General features: G+C 48.9%; 1 protein-coding gene across 1 annotated transcript; it reads left to right on the top strand.

Moving 5' to 3' along the window:
* Positions 1-2128: 2128 nt before the first annotated feature.
* On the top strand, positions 2129-6250 carry FOXI3 (forkhead box I3; the record flags this gene model as incomplete). The annotated part of the gene is made up of 2 exons (XM_081145193.1): positions 2129-2819; positions 5597-6250. 2 exons carry the CDS (start codon positions 2129-2131, stop codon positions 6211-6213), a joined length of 1308 nt encoding a protein of 435 aa, XP_081001319.1. The 3' UTR covers positions 6214-6250.
* Positions 6251-22683: the final 16433 nt, after the last annotated feature.

The following is a 22683-nucleotide window of genomic DNA, read 5'->3' as shown; positions in this document are numbered from 1 at the left end:
TTTGACATTAAAAAACCCAGGCTATGACCAATATTAGCTTTAAGTTTACCTAATTAAGATATGATTGAAAATAGCAAAGTGTAACTTCCAAGCCCTTAGAGGGTGTGTCTGCCTCACAGATCCCTCCCCAGGTGGATGCTGCAACGGCGGCAAAGAGCCGCTAGGTGGCTCTGTGATTTTTAAATAAAACTAAAGTCCACAAAACATAATGTTTAGTTAAGGAACAAAATACTGTACAGAACCTTTAATCAAAGCAAGAAACAAAACTCTGCAATTATGGCCTCTTTCTCAGAATAATTTGGAGCTATTGAATTGAGAATTAGACTTAAAAAACAACCCTGCAAAACTGCAAAGTGTGTATGGGAAGCAATTTGCTAAAAAATAAGGGAAGGTATTATATTTTTAAGGACATCAATTACTAAAGAGAAGATTGTTTCAAATTTTTCCTAATTTATTACCACTTGGGTTTCCAGTTTTTCTTTTGAACTTTCTCTATTTAGTTTAGACTGTTAAGTTTAAGAAAGAAAAAAAAAGTTAAATTTGGGCATTATAACTCAATAATGCTTGCTTTCCAACTTCCTGGACTATTGTTGCCATCCTTATTAACATCCCAAGAGAGTAAAAGAACAAAACCACTTTATTTCTGACTATTTGGGAAGGAGAAAAAAAAAGCACTGTACTTACCTAAATTAAGAAAACATTTGGATCCTTAAATCAAAATACAATTAAGGCAAACACTATTCCATGCGATAGCATTTTCCAGGAGATTGAAAGAAATACTGTGCTTTAGGGCTGGCAAATTATTCCTTTCTGGTCCTGGAAAAGATGGGAAAAATAGTTACATGTGAAGTGTGATTTGGGTCTCAGGTACCAAAATTTGCTAGTTAAGTAGCTCTAGATTTCATTTTTCCCCCCAGGAGTTATATATGGAAGACATAGTTTCCTCCCAAGTACATAACTAACTTTATCACGAAAATAAACGCAGGGCCGGGAGGTGGGTGAGCTCCAAATTAAGTCCTCGAGCCGCCACTCTGCAACTGGCACCTGGGGGAGGAGGGGGGTGTCCCTTTCCCTCTCCCTTAAACGAGAATCTCAGACCTGCCACTTATTAAGAACATACTTAGAGACAGTTCAATTTGTAAATGAAACAATCTTCTTATTGTTGTCGGAGCCAATAAGTAATGATCGCATGGCATGGGGCGTGGCCATAGGATTTCACTGGTTCTATTTTCCCGGGCAGGGCGCACATTTGAAAATTTGCAGGAGTCGTTTGTAAAAGCACTTTTTTACAAAAATACCATAATCTGCCTCCTCGTCTTTAAAGAGCGCTTCTTGCGCACAGTATAAATTAAACTTGGCTTTAAAGTGCTAATTCTGAGCCCACTTATTTAAACGTCTTTAAACGTTCCCCCTCCTGCGTTTGGAAGCTTGCGCACGGCGGGCGTGAAAATGAACGAACACTCCCCAACCTGGGCGAGCAGTCGGCGTTTGGGGGCGTGGCCGGGAAATTAGGAGCCAAGCCAGTCCCTCGGGTCAGAGCTCCCTCGGAGGGGACACCCCAAGGGTGCCCATTAATATACGCTGCCGCGTGTCCCGAAGCGCTGTGACTAAGCCGATCACGTCTATTCCGCTCTGGGAGCGGGTCCGCGGAGACCAGACGGGCTCCCGCGCCCCAGTGCGCCTCGGTCACCAAGGCGCAGAGGCGGGGACCCGGGGCGAGCCGGGAGCGCGGCCCGAGGGCGCCCAGAGTCGGCGCCCGGCCCTGGGAGAGGTGCGTGTGCCCTTTGGTTAGCGCCTCTTTGTTTTAAAATTCGTTGTTTTATTTCATGAGTGTGCTAGCAAGAATGCGTGCGCTAGGAGGGGACGCTCTTCGCCGCAACCCCGGCGACGCCGACCTCCCGCGACTCCCGGGTCGCGGGCCCCGGAGGAGGGGCTGCGGGGCGGGGCGCGCTCGGGGCGCGCGGCGGACGGGGCGGGGCGGGGCGGGGCCGGGGGCCCGCGGGCCGCCGCCCGGCCGGGCCGACAGGTATAAGAAGCGGGCTCGCGGGCGCCCCGCGCGCATCCGCCCGCCCCGCCCGGAGCGTCGGCTGCAGCGAGGCCGGGCGCCGCGGGCTTGGCTCCCAGAGGGATGCTCGCACCCGGGCGGCGAGACCAGCCCCGCTCGCCCCTCGCCGCCGCCGCGCCGCAGCCGCCGACGTCCAGCGACATGTCTCTCTACTGCGGCGACAACTTCGGCGTGTACTCGCAGTCGGGCCTGCCCCCGCCCGCCGCCGCCGCCGCCCCGGGCGCGCCCCCGGCCGCCAGGGCGCCCTACGCGCTGCCCGACTACGGCGCCGCGCCCGCCGCCGCCGCCAACCCCTACCTGTGGCTCAACGGGCCGAGCGTGGGCGCCCCGCCCGCCGCCGCCGCGTACCTGGGCGCCCCGCCGCCGCCGCCCCGGGGCGCGGCCGGGCCCTTCCTGCAGCCGCCCGCCGCCGGCACCTTCGCCTGCGCGCAGCGGCCCCTCGCGCCGCCCGCGCCCGCCGCGCCCGCCGCGCCCGCCGCGCCCTCGGCGCCCTGCGACCTGGGCTGGCTGTCCATGGCCAGCCGCGAGGACCTGATGAAGATGGTGCGGCCGCCCTACTCGTACTCGGCGCTCATCGCCATGGCCATCCAGAGCGCGCCCGAGCGCAAGCTCACGCTCAGCCACATCTACCAGTTCGTGGCCGACAGCTTCCCCTTCTACCAGCGCAGCAAGGCGGGCTGGCAGAACTCCATCCGCCACAACCTGTCGCTCAACGACTGCTTCAAGAAGGTGCCCCGCGACGAGGACGACCCGGGTGAGGCGCGCGCGGGCGCGGGCGGGGTCCCGGCGCGGCCCCGGCGGCCCCGGAGGCTCCGGGCCCTCGCGGGGGGGCAGCGCCCGGCCTCGGCCGACGGGCGAGGGGGCCCGGAGGACAAAGGAAAGTTCCCGAGGTTCCTCGGCGCGGGCCCGGGGCGGAGGCGCGCGTCCCTTACCCGCACCCGCGCCCGGGCCCGCACGCAGGGGCCCGTTAGAGGAAGAAGCCGCTCGGTCCTCCAGCGGGAAGGCGCCCCCGCGCCCCCGGGAGGGCAGAGGGCAGAGGGCGCCTCGCGGGAGGCAGCCGGGGCGTGAGCGCGGCCCCCAGGCGAGGGCGACTGGGACGGGATTGGGGCGCTGGGAGCCCCGACACTTCTCACAGAGCGGGGCGGGGGGGGGGGTCGGAGGGCGGCCGCAGGCGCTCAGCTGCGCACGGACGCCCGTCGGGCCGCGCCAGGCTCCCGGGGTCCCCCGTGTCCTTCCGAAAGCTGCTCTGCCCCCAGCGTGCCCGGCGGTCCCCCTGGGACCAGGCGCCCCCGGCCGCGCCCCCGGTCAGGGCACGTGCCCGGGGAGGGCTCGACCCCCGGTGGGCGCGCGGGAGGCCGCCGGCAGCGACTCTCATCACTGATGTTTCCCTCTCTCCCTCTCCTTTCCTCTCCCCGAAATCAGTAAAGGGGTGTGTTTGTGTGTGTGTGTGTGTGTGTGTGTGTACACTTTGTTTTTGTTTTTGTTTTTTTAAAAAACCACACAAGCCCCCTGACCTTCCGCCTGCCTTGAGAAGAGAGGATTGAGGGTAAGAGGAGGGGCACGGAGACGGGGCAGAGGCGTCAGAGAACTCTAGCGGAGTCCTGCACTGTGTGGCTTTGGTACCTTAAGTATTTGCAAATGCAAAACTTGAAACTCCGAATGTGCTTCTCTCTGACCTGAGCCGCGCGGTGAGAGGGCTGGGCGCTGCGATGGTTTCCCTCTACCTGGGGTGGAGAAACGGAAAACTAGAGAGAAACAGGACCAGGGGGTGCCCAGGACGGAGGTGGGGCAAAGCTGCGATAGGAACAAAGCAGTTGCACACTCCAGAGCTCCAGAATTTTGTGTAAGTTATATAAATGCCCTGGAGCACTCACACCGAAGTCAGGCTAGAGCGGTGGTTTCTAATAGGAAAACAGCGCAAGCCACACGTGGTTGTAAATTTTCTAGTAGCCACATTAAAACAGCAAAAAGACACCAGCGAGCCTAACCTCACTGTGTTTTTTATGTAAACCGAAATATTGTTTCAACCTATAACAAACGTAACGGTTATTAGTGAGGTACTTTATGTGACTTTTTGGCACCAAGTCTGCAGAACCCTGTGTGTCTTGCCCCACATCTCGCTTTGCACTGGCCACTCCCCAGGCGCCCCGCAGCCACCTGTGGCTTGTGATTAGCGCATTGGACCAGGTAGTTCTCGAGGGCACATCTTCCAACCCGGCCTCTACATCCCCTGAGATGGTCATGTAAACTTTACGTCCCCTCCTTAGGACCCTCCAGAAGTTCAAGGATCTGTATAGTGTCTTGTCAGAGTGCTTGGTACCAGGGTGGCACATGATCCGGATAAGTGCAGGTGTTATTATTGAGCTGGTAGTTAGATGAACACATTTTTTCCTGCAACTGTTTGCAGAGAGTGTGTCAGTGGAGAAAGTGGGTGAGGAGTGCGTGTTAGCTTGGGGAGGCAGCATAGCAGTGGTTAGTGAAGGATGCAGAGTCTAGCGCGTTCCTGGCTCTACTGTTGTTAGCTGGGAATTCAGCAGGTTCCCAACCAGTCTGCGCCTCAGTTTCCCCATCTGAAAAATGGAGGCGATAAGTTGCCTATCTCCATAGTGCGGGGGGAGTAACCCAGGCTGTCCGGGTAAGGCACTCGGTACAAGATGAGTGCTTAATGTACTTTTAGATACCCTCAGGTGTTTTTACCAGAAGTGAAAAGAGCTTTTGGGAGGTGAAATCCTCCAAGATGATTGTGTTAGATAAATTGCGAGTGAAATTTTCTAAGCGGGAGAGTAGCATTGCCTGCATTAAACGGGGCCCTGATCCCTGAGATGTGCCCAGAGGAGGGAAAACTTGGAAGAGCTGCGGGGGCGCCCCGGGCCGGGGGTGAAGGGGCACGGAGACCCTGGGGGAGGAGTTCCCTTGCTCTCCAACGTGCCATCCGAGACGGGAAAAGGGGGTTGATCAGTAATAACTGCTGTCCTCTGTGTTCAGCAAGGCACAGGATCGGGTATTTGAGGCTGCCTTTTTTCCAGTGGAGTGTTTTTAAGGAAAAGTATTGTACGCTGTCAGCAAATAAAAACAGCAGATGCTGTTTTTCGCAGTGCTTACTGTGTGCTGCCAGCTACTAGCAAAGGTATCACTTAACCCGCACAGCCAACCTGTGAGGCGGGGACCATCCTGATCCTTATTTTTATAAGTAAAGGAGTGAGGTCGAGTGTGAGTGAGCCAGGATTCTGCAGGGCACTCGGTTTGAACCTAGAAGGGAAGGTTGGGTACCCTTATAAGTGCCTTGTGAATGGAACTGGGTCTCAAAATTTCAGTAGCAGACACTGCCAGGAGGGGCTGAAAGGGACAGATCGCTTCGTTCCAGATTCCTCCTCGAGGGAAATAAAATCTCCCCCACAGGCTAACTCTAGACAGCACTGTGGCGGAGGGTCTTCCCCAGGGTTAATGCAGGTCTGCCCCCTCCTCGGGAAACAGGCCGAATGCGGAGCCCGAACTGGCTCCTCCTAACACCTGTCCCTCTCTCCTCCACAGGGAAAGGTAACTACTGGACCCTGGATCCAAACTGTGAGAAGATGTTTGACAACGGGAACTTCCGCCGGAAGCGGAAGCGCCGCTCGGAGGCCAGCAGCAGCTCCACCGTGGCTGCAGGGACATCAAAAGCAGAGGAGGGTGTCTCCTCAGGGTTGGGGTCCGGAGTGGGCGGGAAGCCGGAAGGCGACAGCCCCTCCGTTCTGCTAAGGCCCCCCCAGTCCCCAGAGCCTCCCGAGGGCGCCAAGAGGACTGTCTCCTCCCCGGGAGGCCCCGTGCTCACCTCCACCCCGTGCCTCAACACCTTCTTCAGCAGCCTCAGCACCTTAAGCGTCAGCAGCAGTGGGAGCACCCAGCGAGCTGTCACTGGCGGCCACCACCTAGGGATCCAGGGGGCCCACCTGCCCTCCAGCAGCACGTTTCCCACCAGCTCAGTCTCGGAAGCCTCAGCAGACACCTTGCAGCTCAGCACCAGCACCGGCAGCAGCCAGAGATCCTCCTATTACAGCCCTTTCCCTGCCAGCACCGGCGCAGGGCAGAGCAGCCCCTTCAGCCCCCCTTTCTACAACTTCAGCATGGTCAACAGCCTCATCTACCCCCGGGAGGGCTCTGAGGTATAGACTTGAATGTGCTCACCTGAGATCTTGTTAAAGCACAGACCCCAAGGTGTAGGTCTGGGGTAGGTTCTGCATTTCTCTGGAGCTCCTGGGTGATCTGGCCCATCGACCACACCTGGGAGTAGCCTGGAATAGGGCCTCCCTGGAGAGACAACGACCCCACTCTGTGCGGGACCGCACCTCGGAGCCCTGTGAGGACAGGGATCATATCTGTCCTGTTCGTCACTGTGTATCGGTTACAAGCTCAGATGTGTACGTGGGCTGGCTGAAAAAACAAGTGAATGGAGTTACTGAGTAGGAAAAAGACGGCAGTTGGCAATGGAAGCAGCAGGGAGTGGTTGGGACTGACCAGCTGAGGGCTGCTGTGGGCAGCTAATGATTTCCTTCCTGCCCGCAGCATCTGGTTTTCCAAGAAAAATCAGGTCTGTATTTTCATAGGAAACCTCTACTTGAATTCTTGGCCACTTGTTTAAAAACTACTGTACTAGGAAACCCCCCAAACCGTTGAGCTCTGCCCGGCTCATGAGTCCCCTCTGCTTATTCTCAGGGTCTGGTATGTGGGAGATACTAAGAGCAGCAAAGCTACCCTAGCAAGCCCTGTGTGCCAGGCGCTGTTCTGGATACTTGACTCAATCCCCACACCAGCCTCGGGAGATAGGTGGTCTTGCGGGCCTCATTTTCATATGAGGGCTGTGAAAGGCCAGGATGTCAGGTGACTCACTCCGCCGTGCAGGTAATCAATCAGTCGGTCAGAGGCAGGGTCCCATCCAGGCAGTCTGCCTCCAGAGCTGCTGCTGGTAACTTTGTGCTCTAGTTCCTGGGAAACAAGGGCAGACACAGTGTGTAGAGGGTAGGAATGAGCTAGATTACATTTGACCAAAGATTCCCCTTGGAATACGTATCACATGAGACGTTCCCTCAGCAGCAAGGATGGGCCTCACCTCTGCGTTACTTCTGGCGCTGCAGCCCTGGGGCCTCACATCCTGTCCCTTTTAGCATGTGTCCCGGGGTTTTCTTTAAACAAAGTATTAGAATTTTATGAAAAGTAGTTTTTAAATTGACTTTTTATAGTTTTAAAAAAAATAAACTGGTAAATTTTTTAAAAATATAATTTATTTTTAGCACTCCATTTTACTTCTCAAGAGGTATTTTCATCTGAATGATTTGTATGGTCAGCTTCCCAGAGCCCAGCACAGACACCCAGTGTCTGCCTGAACTTACCCAAAAGTAATGTCCTAATTGCCTTAGTACCGTGCTGTTGGTTTGGGGTTTTAATTTTTTTAAAAAAAGAAACACAAGTACATTGTAAAAAAAATTTAACTTTCCTCTGTGTATTCTTTTTTGAAACTCACAGCATTATTCTTAAATTTTTATTTTGAAATAACTTATAGAAAACTAGTTTTTTAAACAGTTTATTGAGGTACAAGTAACATCACCATTATTGTTTAAATATGATAAACAGGCATATCTGGTCTTACTGTGTTTCAAAGAGGTTGCGTTTTTTACAAATTGAAGGCAAGACCCTCCACTAGCAAAAAGATGACCACTTGCGTGCTTGTGGCCCTCGCTTTGCGGGGCTGGGCCGGAACTGAGCGTGCAAGGTCTGCCGCAGAAGACAACCAGAGACCGCCTACCCCACACTGAACAAAACCCAGTTTCCGTGGATAGTATTCTATGTGAAAATCATGTGGATTTTTATAAATATTGTTTCTAACACAGTTCTATATTTGTAAAATAATTTATAATGTGAACATTTTCCCCAAGAAAATACACTGCGTGCTGAGGTCACGTGAAATAAACTCTAAGTGGGATGACTTCTGGCCACTTTTTGGCATTAATGCTTTTTGGACATCAGTTTTGTTTTCAGAGAGAGGAAGGGAGAGGGAGAGAGGTAGAAACATCAATGATGAGAGTCATTGATCAGCTGCCTCCTGCATGCTACCTACTGGGGATCGACCCTGAAACCTGGGCATGTGCCCTGACCTGGAATTGAACCTCGATCTCCTGGATCACAAGTCTGTGCTCAACTACTGAGCCACGCTGGACAGACAGCGACGGACTTTCCATTGGCCTTGTACCACCACTGATCTGAAAGGGTGGGAATGAAGCAGTCATCCTTTGGGGAGGGTCTCCAGGCACATGAGCATTTTATTAGAGTAACAGTTCTGTCATTTAGATTAAAGTGAGATTCAGTGCCGGATGATTTCTGTTGCAGAAAGAAATTTGCTGGAAAAGTTTCACCAGCTGGCAACAGTCCTCATGTGGAGCCCTGGGTGTTATAGTCCCCAAGGGGCCCACAGGCAGCTCACCATCTCCAAGGAGGTAGCTAGGACTTGTCTAGAAGAAACCTGAAAGATGAGGTTTCTGGTCTAGGGTTTCTTGGCATCAGCACTATGGATATTTGAGGCCAGATAATTTTGCTGTAGAGGTGGCCCTTTGCATCACAGGGTGTCTAGCAGCATCCCTGATCTCTACTCATTAGACTCCAGAGTCCCTCCCTCTCCCCCTGGCCCTGGCCATGAGTGACCATCAAGAGTATCTCCAGACATTGCCAAATGTCCCACGGTTGAAAGCCACTGATCTAGGCCAATACAATTTGCCAATGAGGAAAGGAAGCCCCCTGACCCCCACAGAAAGTCCTGGGTCTTAGGGCTAGTAGCCAGGCCCTGAATGGGTCGGACCTGGGCTTGGACGGGGCAGTCTGTCCAATGAGATGCCTTTTCTCCTAAGGAGAACCAGTTGTGAGCAGGTGCAACCCAATAACAGCATTTCTCAAAGCTGGAACCTGTGGCTTAGCCAGGTCACATTGGAGGTAGACTCCTTCAATACTAAGTGTTAATTACAGATTTCTTATGGTAGCTTCCTTCTTGGCATTTAATTTTATTAGTAGAGAACTAAGCTAGGGATAATTTTGATTAAACAGTAGTAAACTACCTGGGTTATTTTGGAGTTCCAGGGGGTGGCGGGGCCCAAGCATAGGGAAAACATGCTAAAAAAACATGATTGACCTACATCTGGAAGTATCTAGATCTGGGTGGGGAAGACATGCTAAAAAAACACGATTGACCTGTATCTGGAAGTATCTAGATCTCGGTGGTTGATGGCTGTTAAATCCAGAACATTGATATCTATGAGAACAGAGACGATGAGAAGAATCTACTTCTGAGCGGAACAGCTCACTGCGAAGGGCGGCAGGCGCCTCAGGCCTCACTCCCAGGGCTGAGGAAGCTGTGCCCAGGGCAAGTCTCCATCTGGGAACTGCCTCCTGCTGGGCGTGGGATTAAGGGAAACAACTAGGCTGCCGGTGCCTGTAATATTTTCCGGTCAAAGTCAGCACCTGCTTTCCAGCTGGGAGCCAGGTCAGAAATATGTTCGGAACAGTGCAGAGGAACGGCTATGGGCCCGCACACAGCTAAGCACCCTTCGTTCTCGGGTGTCTAGGGGGCTGGGGGCCGATGTCAGGTTGAGCGGAGGCTGAGGCCAGTCGGGCACATTTATAACTAAAGCACCCGTCTTCCCACCTTCGAGGACCTTGTGTACCATCCAGAGTAAGATGGGCAAAGGGGAGTGTGAAAACCCAATCAGCAGTGTTCAGGTGTTCTTTTTAATACTTTCAGATCCTTTCATCCCGTTCTTAAACTTAACGGAAAAGGGCTTTGAAAACTGTGCCTTTGTACCCCAGCTCCTCCCAGAGCCTCCAAGGGCACTCACAGGTTCCTCCTAGGGCAGGCTGGGCCAAGCGGTACCTCCCTGAACTTCAGAGGAAACTCCAAAAGTGTGCTCCTTCCCTTCCTCTCTGAGATTCCCAAATTTGGAGAGACCCTCAATCTTTGGGGTCTAACTGGGTCTTGTTTTCTTTAGATACTCTAGTCACAGAAACCAGCGACTGGGAATGAAAACGCAGCCTCTGTGGTTTCCAGCCAGCAGGGGTTCCCCGGTTGCTGGGGTAGAGACCCCAGGCCAACAGCGCCTGGCCTTTTGTTATGGAGAGCAGTTAGCTGGGGCGGTGGCTGGGTGGCTGGCACCACTGAGGAGAGAAGGAGTTTCCAGTCAGATCTGAAAACAAAAAAGACCAGGTAGCTACTGAATTCCTCCCAGGTTCCTATTCATGATGTCGGGCCTCAGCACCAGAACCCTAGGAGGCCTGGAGAGCAGCCCTTTATCATTGAAAAAAGGAAGCATTACAATAATAATAACTCACTTCTTGGATGCCGGCACGGTCCTAAAACCTGTAGATAAAATAGCTAAATTTACCCTCCCAATGACTCCTTAGGTGCTGTTTTTATTCATTTCACCAAGGAGAATTATGAGGCCTGAGGCATTTGTGCAACCAGGCCTTGGTCAGAAATCCGGTGGTTGTTGCAGGTGAGTGATTGAACTAGGATTCAAACCAGGCCAACCAATGTCATAGATGAAAGGAGAGGCACAGAGAGGTTGAGTGAGGTGCCCAAGGCCACACAGCGTGCAGGTTGCGGATTTGGGCCTCGGCTCCTGGCTCCCTGCTGGTCACACTGCATCCATCCCGGTGGTCCTGAGCTCATTGGCTACCTGGAAGCCATAGTAAACTTTTAAACAATAGTTACGATTATACAGCTTTTCTGCTCAGAACCCTTTGGTAACTTCTATTACTAGCAAACACCAAAGATTTTCTGTTGCTCTGCATGAACTAGATCTTACTCTTCTTCACCCCCCAAAACTCCCTTTACTGGGCTCCAGCCACTCACCGCTTTGCACCCCCTCAACATTTCAAACCCCCCTGCTTTAGCGTCTTTGCAGGTGCGCTCTCTGCCGTGAGCGCTCAGTTCCCCAGGTCTCCTCAGGCTTCTGCTTGAAGCGCCTCTTTGGAGCAGCTGTTCCTGAGCATCCCAACCCCCACAGGCTGCCTTTACGAATCCTTCCCACCTGAGCTATCTGATTTAAGTGAAAACAAATAGATTATTTTACTGGGATAACATCTGAAGGTGGGGGGTGAGCAGGAGAATGGAGCCAGGGAGGTGAGTGCTGAGTCCCTTCGGCACTGTCTGCTGACCCTGTCCATGCCCATCTCTGATTCTAGAAAGAAAACCTATGCACAACTGAAATCATTGTCTTATCGATCTTAGAAAAAGGTGCATAGTTCTTCCTCCCTGTGTGGGGAAACTGAGGCCTGGGTTTGCATCTCCCCAGACTTTTATGACACACCTCACTTGTGATATACTGACTGTGCCATCATGAGGTTCATAAAACAGTTATGTTTCCCTTTCAGTTTTAAATGGGCTTAACCCCGAGAATTTTTGCTCTGTTTATCCTGGATCTAGAACTCAGCTGTCCCCATTTCCCACACCCCACTTCCCCTTTCCACGTTCCCACCTCCCTGAGTTCTCCTGGAGACCCAGAGTCTTTGATCAGCACCTGTCAGCTGCCCCCGTGCTCAGCTCGACTTCCCGGGTCTCCCCCTGCACACAGCCTGGGACAGGAAGGGGACACCACAGCAGCTGTACACTGCACCTTTCTCTGCATGCTGGTGGCAAGAGCCAGAGCATTGCGACTTCAGCAAAGACGCTTTCCTTCAGTGGGGCTGAGCGCGGTGCAGCCAAGGGGGCCGCCACTCGTGAGCCGGGCGCGGCCCCTCCCTGGCCCGTGGGGTGTGCGGCTCCAGCCGGGCCCGCGCTTCTGGACTCGGGAGTCACCGAGCCGGGCTCGTCCTGCCCCTAAGGAACGTGGCCGTTGCTTCAGCCGGGGTGAGGCTGGCACTGTTGGCAACCCTCCCCTTTAGCCGCTACGTGCTGGGAGTTCTCTGAGAGGCGGCACCACGGTTCCTCCTAGTGCTTCCGCTCTTAGTGTCCCTTCGTTTGTTCAGAGCCTTCAGCGCCCACTTTCTGTGCCTGTTAGGAGACACGACTGGAATCGAGGCCCCTGTGCCGATGGCACTTATCTTCTCGTGGAGGAGAAGCAAAGAAGGGATGACAGCAGGGCCACTGCTTTGCCCAGAGCAGTGGTGCAGCGGGACCCTGAGCGCCAGGAGCCGGCAGGTGGAGAGGGAGGAGGAGTCCGGCGAGGGCCCAGCCGCTCCGGGGCCTGGGGGCAGCCTCCTCGTGGGGCACACACCGCACGCCAGGCGGGAGGGCAGCGAGGGCAGCAGCAGGTGGCCCCGGGGCCTGAAAAGGTCCGTCAGGAGGACAGAATGGGGCAGAGTGAGCGGAACAGGACGGGGCTCGATTTTATTTTAAGCGTGAGATTTGTACATTCAATAGAGTTCTTTGTGGAGAATCCTCCGGAAGGACAAGATCTGAGAGAGACCCTCAGGAAACCCCTGTGGAGATACAGGCGGGGTGATGGGCGTCTGAGGCGGGTGGGGACGCTGGGGAGGAAAACAGTGGGACGTGGAGAGACGTTTGGGAGGCAGGCGGCGGACTCAGCGGTTTTCTGAAAGTGGGGTGCTGGGGATGGAGGACTCCAGGACTGTCGGAGCTCTGCCCGATGCACTGGCCCGAGGGTGCTTCTGCTTCCCAGGCCGGGACCCTCAGAAGAGCAGGGCTGTCAGGGTCGTGCAGGGGGACCGTTCTGGCAAGAGCTGGAGTCGAACCTGGGAGATGTCAGAGTGTGGATGGAGGCAATCCAGTCGTGTAATAAACAGTTCTCAGCAGGTCCTGTGCTAGGCGCTGTGCCGCTCTGCTATGGGCTAGAGACACAGTGGTGAGGAAAACCAACCTGTTCCCTTCCTCCTCTCTTGGAGTTTACACTCCAGTATAAACTAGAAATAATCTCACTAATGAACATGTCATTGCAAAGTGGCCTGAGCACTCTGAAGGGGCTGTACAGGGTTCTGTGAGCTCCTAAGTAATGTAGCCTGGGGAGTCAGAAAAGGTTTCCCTGCAGACACGGGCCTTGACCTGAGTCTGAAAGAGTGGGCAGGTATGGACCAGACAAGGGGAAGGAAAGCACATCTCAGGCCCAGGGAGCTGAATTTACCAGCGCCCGGTGGTGGAGAGGGCCGCACCCAGGCGAGGCTGAACTGTGCCCCGAGGGCGAGGCACCGGAGCAGCGAGGTGGGTGGGACACAACCAGATCTGCATTTCAAACGCTCGGCTGAGTCTTCAGGAATGAGGCCAGGAGAGTAGGACGTTATTGCAGTTTCTCAGGTAGGTGACTTGGACCAGGGTGGCCACAATAGAGAAAGATATATGGATTCTTTTGCAAGGTATCAAGGAAGTGAAATCAACACCACTTGGTGAGGGATTGGGTGCAGGTGTAAAAAGGACCGTATCCAGATGAGTTCTAGGTCCATAGCTTGGGAAGCGGGAGGCGTGCCATTTCTGAGATGAGAAAAATTGAAATTTGGGTTATTATTTGGGAGTGGGCTAGGGTGGAAAAGATCATAAGTTTGATCTTAGATACTTTGAGTTGTGGTGCTGCTGAGATATTTAAGTGGGAATACAGATGATTCTGGAACTCAAGGGAAGTCTCGGCTGGAAATTTATTTATTTATTTATTTTTAACCCTCACTTGATATTTTTTCTATTGTTTTTCAGAGAGAGTGGAAGGGAGAGAGAAACACTGATGTAAGAGAGAGACATCGATGTGTGAGAGACACATTGATTGGTTGCCTCCCATGTGTGGGGATTGGAGCCTACAACTGAGATACATGCCCTTGGCCAGAACCCTGGATCTTTCAGTCTTTGGGCCGACACTTTAACCACTGAGCCAAACCGTCTAGGTCATCTAGGCTGGAAATTTAAATTATGAGTCATTGGTATGAAAATATTAACTGAGAGACTTGTTTCTGACATGCACTTCCATGCTCCCAATAAGAAAAAGCTGAAAATCACTTTTCTTAGATTCATCGGGGTCAAACCACTGCCCTTAAAACTGGAAAGAGAAGTAGATACTGAGGATCACAGTTTACTGGGAGCAGAAGCCGACTGCTGGAGCCAGGACTGGTAGGAAAACTTGGAATGTAGTTGATAAGTTGTTGGAGGATCAGTGTGAACAAGCTTGAGGGTTAAAAACACTGGGGGCCCAGACGCTGGCCGGGTAAGTCAGTTGGTTAGCGTGGCAACCCGCTGCGCCAGGTTGCAGGTTTGATCCCGTCAGGGCACATGCAAGAATCAACCAATGATGCATAAATAAGTGGAACAACAAATCGATGCTTCTCTCTCCTTCTCTCTCCCAAATCAATTAAAAACAAACAAACCCTGGGGGCTCAGTCTCAGGGAGGCCCATACTGTCCTGAGTTTTAACTCAAGGACCCTTTCAGGTTCTCAGGGTCAGGATTAGAAAAAAAAAATCCTCTCCAGCTCCTGATAGGGAGAGGGGAAAGTAACCATTTTGAAATAAACCAAGCGTTCCGTTTGCCATAATAACAGCCTACCCTACTTATTTTATAGGAGCCTAACTAGGGGGAAGGGTAGTACCCAACTCCAGCCTCCTCTAGTCTTCCTAGCTTACCTAAAGGAAAAATTTTTTAAAAAGCTGAGCCCGGCTGGGCGTGGCTCAGCGGTTGAGTGTCGACCTAGGATCAAGGCGATTGGGGTTCGATTCCCGGTCAGGGCACATGCCCGGGTTGCGGGCTCGATCAATGGCTCTTTCATCATTGATGTTTCTATCTCTCTCTCTCTCCCTCCCCTTTCTTCTCTCTGAAATCAATAAAGATATATTTAAAAAAAAAAAAAAAGCTGAGACACACTTATGAAGGTCACAGGCCAGGAACACAAGCCCATGGAAAGAGAGACAGAAGCTTAGACACAGGAATGCTTCCCTTCCCCCACACCTCACCACCACCTCCATCGGGCTTCTGTGCAGTAACCTGGGATCGTAGCTAAAAGAACTGCAAAGATCAGCCTCTGTTTTAAGAAGAAGTCTCTAGGGAACCCCCAAGACAACAGAGGATGCAAAAGATGAAAACATTAAAGAAAATGTTGCCTTCTGACACATACAACTATAGCAAACAGTAAACATAGCTTAACTCCTCGCCAAATAAAGACAAACCCTCACATTAAAGACCTATTTGCCTCAGTTCCTTTAAGCCAATACATCATGACTGGCTTACAAAAAAAATTTACAAGGCATGCTAACAGGCAAAAAACACAGTCTGAAGAGGCAAAGCAAACTTGAGAACCAGACTGATGTGGCAGGGATATTGCAATTAAACTAGGCGTTTAAAATAACTACGATTAATATGCTAAGGGCTCTACTGGGAAGAGCGGACACCACTAGAGAGCAGATGGGTAATGTAAGCAGGAAACTAAGAAAGAATCAAAGGGAAATGCTAGAAATCTAAGGCACTGTAACAGAAATGTAGAATGCTTGTGTGAGTTCATCAGTAGACTGAACACAGACAAGGAAACAGGCAGTGAGTTCGAAGACAGACTAGAAACTTCCAAGACTGAAATGCAAATAAAAGACTACAAAGCCAGGACACATTATCCAAGATCTGTGGGATGATAACAAAATGGGTAATTTACATGCAACAGGAACACCAGAAAGAAAGGAAACGAGAGGAATAGAAAAGCTATTTAAAGCAATAATGGCTGAGAAAGTTCCAAAATTAATGACATATTAATTGAGGCAGTAGATGTGGGTGAAATCAGTTAGCAAGTGGAGCGTGAAATGAGGAGAGAAGAGGGGGCCACAGCTGCGTGAGGACTTTCCTGGTAGAAAGCGATGACTCCACCGAAGGGGCCCAGAAGGAATGGGCAGAAACGAAGGAAGATGCTGATATGTCCTGGAGACCAAAGGCATTGGACGAACACAAAGAAAGGACGGTCAGTTACGGCCAGTGCACCATGTTTGTCATTTTAATTTTAAAGGTTAATGCCAAACAATTTCCCAAAAATCAGCCAGCCACCTATCTAAGTGCCTATATCCCTTCATTAGCAGCCGGGGGTTATACATATCTCTTATTTTTGCCAATCGTAAGTGGCTGGAAGAAGATAAACGCATACAAATTAACATCCTTTTGCATACCACCTAAAAGATGGTTACAAAAAGAAATGAGAAAAAATATCTTACTCAGTTTCTAGTTAAACCTGACTGGTTGAATATTTATTTTTATTCCCTTGAAACATCACTGAAATAAGTAAAACATTTAAAAATGTAGAAGACAATGGGAGAGAGGAGACAGCAAGCAGAAAGGTGTATATAATATATAATATAGAACGAGTTATGTGAAAAATGTGGTGGGAAGGAGAAAGAATAGTGTGTTTTTGTTTATAAATGCATAAACTACTGACAGAAACAGAAGCTGGTTGTATGGAAACCCTGGAATGGTGAGTTGGGGTGTTGAGAGGGAGACCTCAATGCAGAATCTTTTGTACCTTTGACCATTCAGCTATGTAAATGTTTTGTCTATTCAAAAATAAATTACTATAATTTAAATAAAAAAATAGAAAAGTATTCCAAAGGGGGAGCTAGCCATTAAACAAATACTTGTATAAATAACTATAGATACCACAAGGGACTAGCCCTAGGTCCGTGGAATCCCTGAAGACCACTAGACTTCACCTGGAGGCCGAGCTGGCCACGAGCGTAAGCAGACGGCATTCCCGACACAGACACGTGGTGGAGGGTCGGGGAGTAGCTCAGTGGGTCGGGAGTTTCTCGAGAGCAAGCGCAGGGCCGAGGCGGTGATGGGGCGGGTCCGGCAGCCGTCAGCAGGAGGGGGTTCTGACCACCGCTCTGCGCACCGGGGGCAGCCGGGGTTAACAGAGCCGAGCGACCTGGCTAGTTTCCATGTCCACGAGAGTCACATTCAGGCTTCAGTAGGGAGACCCTAGTAAGATCATTCAGGAAAGCTGTGGTTATAAAATAAATATGGAGAACATATTTCCTTCCCATTATACAGTATTAACAAGGCAGAAAAGGAAAACTGGAAAAAAAATCCCTGCACAGTGGCAACCACAGCTTTAAAGTAAAAGACAGAAGAGAAGAAATCTTCCTAGAAGTTATAAGAAGACTTGTCATTTTAGTTTTGATCACCTCTCAATTTATTTCTTTTAAACATTAATTTATTGACATTTATAAGCTTCATATGGAAAAGGCCCACCCAGAGCCAGGCAGGATTATTATTATTTTTTAAGATCTACATATGGACAGTCTGATAAAACTCTAAAACTCCATACTGGATACTACCTACTAAAGGAGATTCAGATGGGTGCAGACTGCTCAGCAAAACTGGATCCTGTGGGGGCTTCTGGGTGGTAAACAAGACAGACTGACTCCAGCTAACTTGGGCTGAAAGGAACTTATTAGGAGCGTGTGCAGTGGCTCACAGAATCAAAGGAAGACCTGGAGATTATGGTCTCGTGGGGGAGGGACTCACATCAGCTCCGACGGTGTCAGCAGCAGGTCTCCTCTGGGCCACATCACCCCAGTGAAGGAGAGGCAGCCGCTTGTGGTGTCTGTCACTCTGGGGAGGCGGATTCCAGGGGACAGTGTCTGATTGACTCCTGGACTGGGAAGAGGGTGGCATATCTTAAATGACAAGGTACAGTTACGCTGAGGATGGATTTTGCAGATAAACAGCCCACGAATTCATTTAGTCAACACATGGCTACTGAGTCCTTCCATGTGCCAGGCATTCTGGGCACAGATAATCCGTGAACAAACCAGAGACACTGTTCTCATGGAGTGTACATTCTGGCAGTGGTTTGACAGAAAATAAATACAGCTCTACAGTCCTTTATCTCCAGTGATGAAATTGAAAAAGCTCTGAAAAGCAAACTATTTTTGTGTGTGTAGATATCTGGGAGAAGAGCATTTTAGACAGAGGGTAGAAAAACCGCAGAGGCCCTGAGAGGAAAGCATGCTTGGACTGCTGGACTGGGTGGGCAAGGAGAGCACATGGACAGGTCGAGACCTGAGAGGCAGGGCAGGGACAGATGGTAGAAGGACTGTGGCCTTTGCTCTGAGACGAGGCATGACCGTAGGCTGCTTCGTAATGGGAGAGATGGGATCTGACTAAAGTTTTAGAAGAGTAAGTGGGGCTTAGGAGGTCTGTGCTGAGAATGGACAGCTGGGAGTGGGGGCTGACGCGGGGGAATCAGTCAGGAGGCTGCTGGAAGGGGGCGGTGGTCTGGTTCAGGGTGGCAGCACTGAAAGGGGAAAGCAGTCCATATCCAGCAGATGTTGGATATATGTTTGAGGGAAGAACTGGTATAACTTGCTGATGCATTGGAAATGGAATATGAGAAAAAGATGGAACTCTTCAGGTCACTAACTGGAAGCTGGGAATGCAAGCAAGAATGGTGGAAGAAATGTTGAAGTCTAAGGAGAAAGGGAGATAAGATCAGATAAGAGAAAGGGCAGATCCTGACATGTCCAGCTGGTGTCTAGATGATCTGAGATGCTGAAGAAACCTCTGACTTCTTGGGGCATAATAGGATCAGCCCTACTGGCTTCCAATGCAGGTTTTGGTAGTGAGGCAGAGTGCTAGGGGTGGGCAGGGAGGAAAAGCAGTAGTGTCCTGTCCTTAAACAGTAAATTTATTAATTTATAAGGGTAGTATTTGTTTGGATTTACCTAAATGTTAATCACTTTCTTTGCTCACCATCTTTTCTTGCATTTCTTCAAAGACATTTTCCTTTTTGCTGAAATAAAGTATATAGATTTTCTTTTGGTGAAGTTCTTTTGGCCATATACTCCCTCAGTTTTTATTTACATAGAAATGCTTCATTTTGCCTCTGTTTTTGAAAAATAGTATGTTTTCATAACTACATAAATCTAGGTTGACATTTGTTTCTCTCAGCCCTTTAAAGATGTTATTCTAGATCTTCTGGCTTCTGTGATCTGCTGTCCAAATAACTGTCACTCCTCTGGAGAGGGTTTGTCTTCTCCCTCTGGCTGCTTGTAACGTGTTCTCTTTGCCTTTGGTGTTCCACAGTGTCAAGGACGTATGTGTAGGTGTAGGTTCGCTTCTGTTCACCGTGTTTGGTGTATGCTGTCCTCCCTGTGTCTGTGGATTCTTGCCTTTCATATGGTCTGCAAAATTCACAGTCATTATCTCTTTAAACATTGCTTCTCCTCTATTTTCTATTTTCTGTTTCTGGGACTGTGAGTAAACGCATGCCACATTTCTCATTTAACCTGTTTATCGTGTGTTTCATCACCTGTCTCTCCAAGTTGCATTCTCCATAATGTTACCAGCCCTACCTTCCAGGTCACTAATTCTCTCTTCATTTCTCCCTGCACTTTGTTCAACTTTTCCACTATTAATTTTTAAATTTGAATAATTTTTTTGTTTCAAAAAGTTGTATTTCTTTTTCAAGTCTTTAGAAATCTAAATCTATTAACTGTTTCAGCTTTACTCTCATTAATTATGACTCGTATCTTTAAGTGCCAATTGTTTTTATTGTAAATTCATATTTGGTTGATCCTAATCTGTGGGAATTCTGACTTTCTGCCAAAAAGGGTTTATGTGAGCTTCTGCTGCCAGGTGGGGGTGTTACCAACACGTGAGCATTTTAACCCTTTTTGAAGGTCCCACCTCCCGTCAGGACTCTGCAGTCAGCTTCCCACCCTGCTGCTGACCGTAGTCAAGTGCCTTCCTAAATATGCAGTGTCAAATTCACTATTTGCCCTCAGGTCAGATTCTTCTTTTGCACTTGCTATTCCCTAATCTGGTTTCGGTTCATCTTCTTGTTTGTTTTTAACTTGATAAAGGGCTGTTTCTGAGCAAGCCTAACACTTAAGTTAGTAGATCTGATAGCCCCCAATCAGTGATAGGTCAGGAAAGACCCTTGCTCAACAGATACTCCACAGTTGAGTGTCTAGAGTCTACCAAATTTCATCCTTAAGGCAGGCACTGCGTCTTAAAAAAAAAAAGTGTTACATACTGAATGTTCTAAAATTTTAGTAACTTCCTCAATCATTCCCCTGCTAGAGCTTGCCACAGGCTACACAAAACATTCCAAGTTTTTTGAACACATCAAGCACCACATATGAGGCAGGGTGGTGGAGCTACTTATGATGTACTTTGGTGTAACCAGAGAACTTTCTCTTTCTCTGGGCTATACTCAGAACTTTCTCTAGGTTCACCCTTGGAGCAGCACAAACACGTGTACTATATATGCTTATTCCTTAGTTATAGAAAGTGCAAATTTTTGGAATTTGTCCCTCTGGAGGGAATATTTTGTCACCATCCAGGTTATGTGACCTACAGAAACTTCACTAGGTAGCAGCCCTATGTTGTTTTGCTTCTCTTATATGTATATCTTATAAAGACAGGTATGGGTAGCTACTTCTGAATTTCCATTCTATTATTATTATTATTAATTACTGTCACTAATGGAGAACGCTAGCATGATGTTCTGTGGGATGGTAAAATGGTAAAGTTACCAGCAGATAAAACCTGTGATGTGCCCTTAGAGGGTCAGCATGCCCTCTAGGAGAGTTGTAAATGTTTATATAGCTACCTTGCCAGATGGGAGCAAACCACCTTTAATTGTCTCTGTTTAGGGGATGAAGAAAAATAAAGCAATAAATTGTCCAATAAATATATTCATATCAGGTATGAAAGGCTACACAGGCATACCTTGTTTTATTGTGCTTTGCAGAGATTATGTTTTTCCCAAATTGAAGGTTTGTGGCAACCCTGCATTAAGAAAGTCTGTTGTTACCATTTTTCCAACAGCATTTGTTCATTTCTCCTCTTTATCACAATTTTGTAATTCTCACAATATTTCAAACTTTTAAATTATTATTATATTTGTTATTATGATCTGTGATTAGCAATCTTTGATGTTACTATTATAATTGTTTTGGGGCACCATGACTCATGCCCATATAATTGGTAAATCATAACTTAATTGATAACTTAATTGATCTAACAAAGGCTGGATGACTGCACATCTGTTTACAACATGGCTTATTGAATATTTTAAGCCCACAGTTGAGACCTACTGCTCAGAAAAAGATTCTTTTCAAAATATCACTGCTCATTGACAAGGTACCTGATCATCCAAGAGTTCTGATGGAGATGTACAGCAAGATTAAGGTTGTTTTTATGCCTGTAACACAACATCCATTTTATAGCCCGTAGATCCAGGAGTAATTTTAACTTTTAAATTTTATTATTTAAAGATACATTTGTAAGGTTGTAGCTGCCGTACATACTGATTCCTCTGATGGGTCTGAGCAAAGTAAATTGAAAATTTTCTGGAAAGAACTCACCATTCTAGATGCCATTAAGAACATTTGTGACTCATGGAGAGAGGTCAAAATATCAACATTAACAGGAGCTTGGAAGAAGTTGATTCCAACCCTCATGGCTCATTTGAGGGGTTCAAGACTTCAGTGGAGGAAAGAACTGCAGATGTGGTGGAAACAGCAAGAGAACGAAGAAGTAGAGCCTGAAAATGGGACTGAAGTGCTGCAGTCTCATGATGAAACTTTAATTGATGAGGAGCTACTTTTTATGGAGTGGTTTCTCGAGATGGAATATACTCCTGGTTATGATACTGTGAAGATTGTTGAAATGATAACAAAGGATTTAGAATATTACATAAACTTAGCTGATAAAGCAGTGGCAGGGTTTGAGAAGACTGACTCCAATTTTGAAAGAAGTTCTATGGTGGGTAAAATGCCATCAAACAGTACCACACACTGCAGAGAAATCGTTCATGAAAAGGAGACACAATTGATGTGGAAAACTTCATCGTTGTCTTATTTGAAGATTGGCACATCTACTCCAACCTTCAGCAACCACTACCGGCATCAGTGAGCAGCCATTAAAGTCAAGGCCACCAGTAAAAAGTATATGACTCTGAAGACTCGGATGATGGTTAGCATTTTTTAGCAATAAAGTATTTTTAAATTAAGTAATGTACATTTTTAGACATAATGCTGTTTCACAATTAATAGACTATAGTATAGTATAAACATAGCCTTTATATGCACTGGGAAACCAAAAAATTTATGTACTTGCTTTTTTAAGATATCCACAGGCTGGGCGTGGCTCAGCAGTTGAGCGTCGACCTAGGATCCAGGCAAACGGGGTTCAATTCCCGGTCAGGGCACATGCCCGGGTTGTGGGCTCGATCCCCAGTCAGGGGCGTGCAGGAGGCAGCCGATCAATGACTCTCTCATCATTGATGTTTCCATCTCTCTCTCCTTCTTCTTTCCTCTCTCTGAAATCAATAAAGATATATTAAAAAAAAAAAGATATCCACTTTATGTGATGAGCTGAACCACAGTGTCTCTGAGGTGTGCCCATATTGCATCTAGAATAGTAATTGCATTTAGAGCTATTATCAGGTTCAGTTTATAATAATATATTGCCATTACCTAAACCCTTCACTTTTTATACTTGCTTAACTGGAAAACTAAATGTAAATATAAAAGAAATGATCAGTGTTGCATCTCTCATGTGAACGAGTTTTCTGATACATCAGGATTATTTAGTGTGAGTTAGAATTAATCCAGGTTTTAATGAGTCTACCTAGTAAATTATTAAGTCTCAGCCAGCTAGCCAAGTTAACACACTGAATGAAAATTTCT

Source organism: Miniopterus schreibersii, assembly GCF_964146895.1.
Source record: "Miniopterus schreibersii genome assembly, chromosome: 8".
Taxonomy (NCBI): Eukaryota; Metazoa; Chordata; class Mammalia; order Chiroptera; family Miniopteridae; genus Miniopterus; species Miniopterus schreibersii.
Note: the sequence above shows the minus strand (reverse complement) of the source record. Positions and strands in the feature narration are given on the sequence as shown.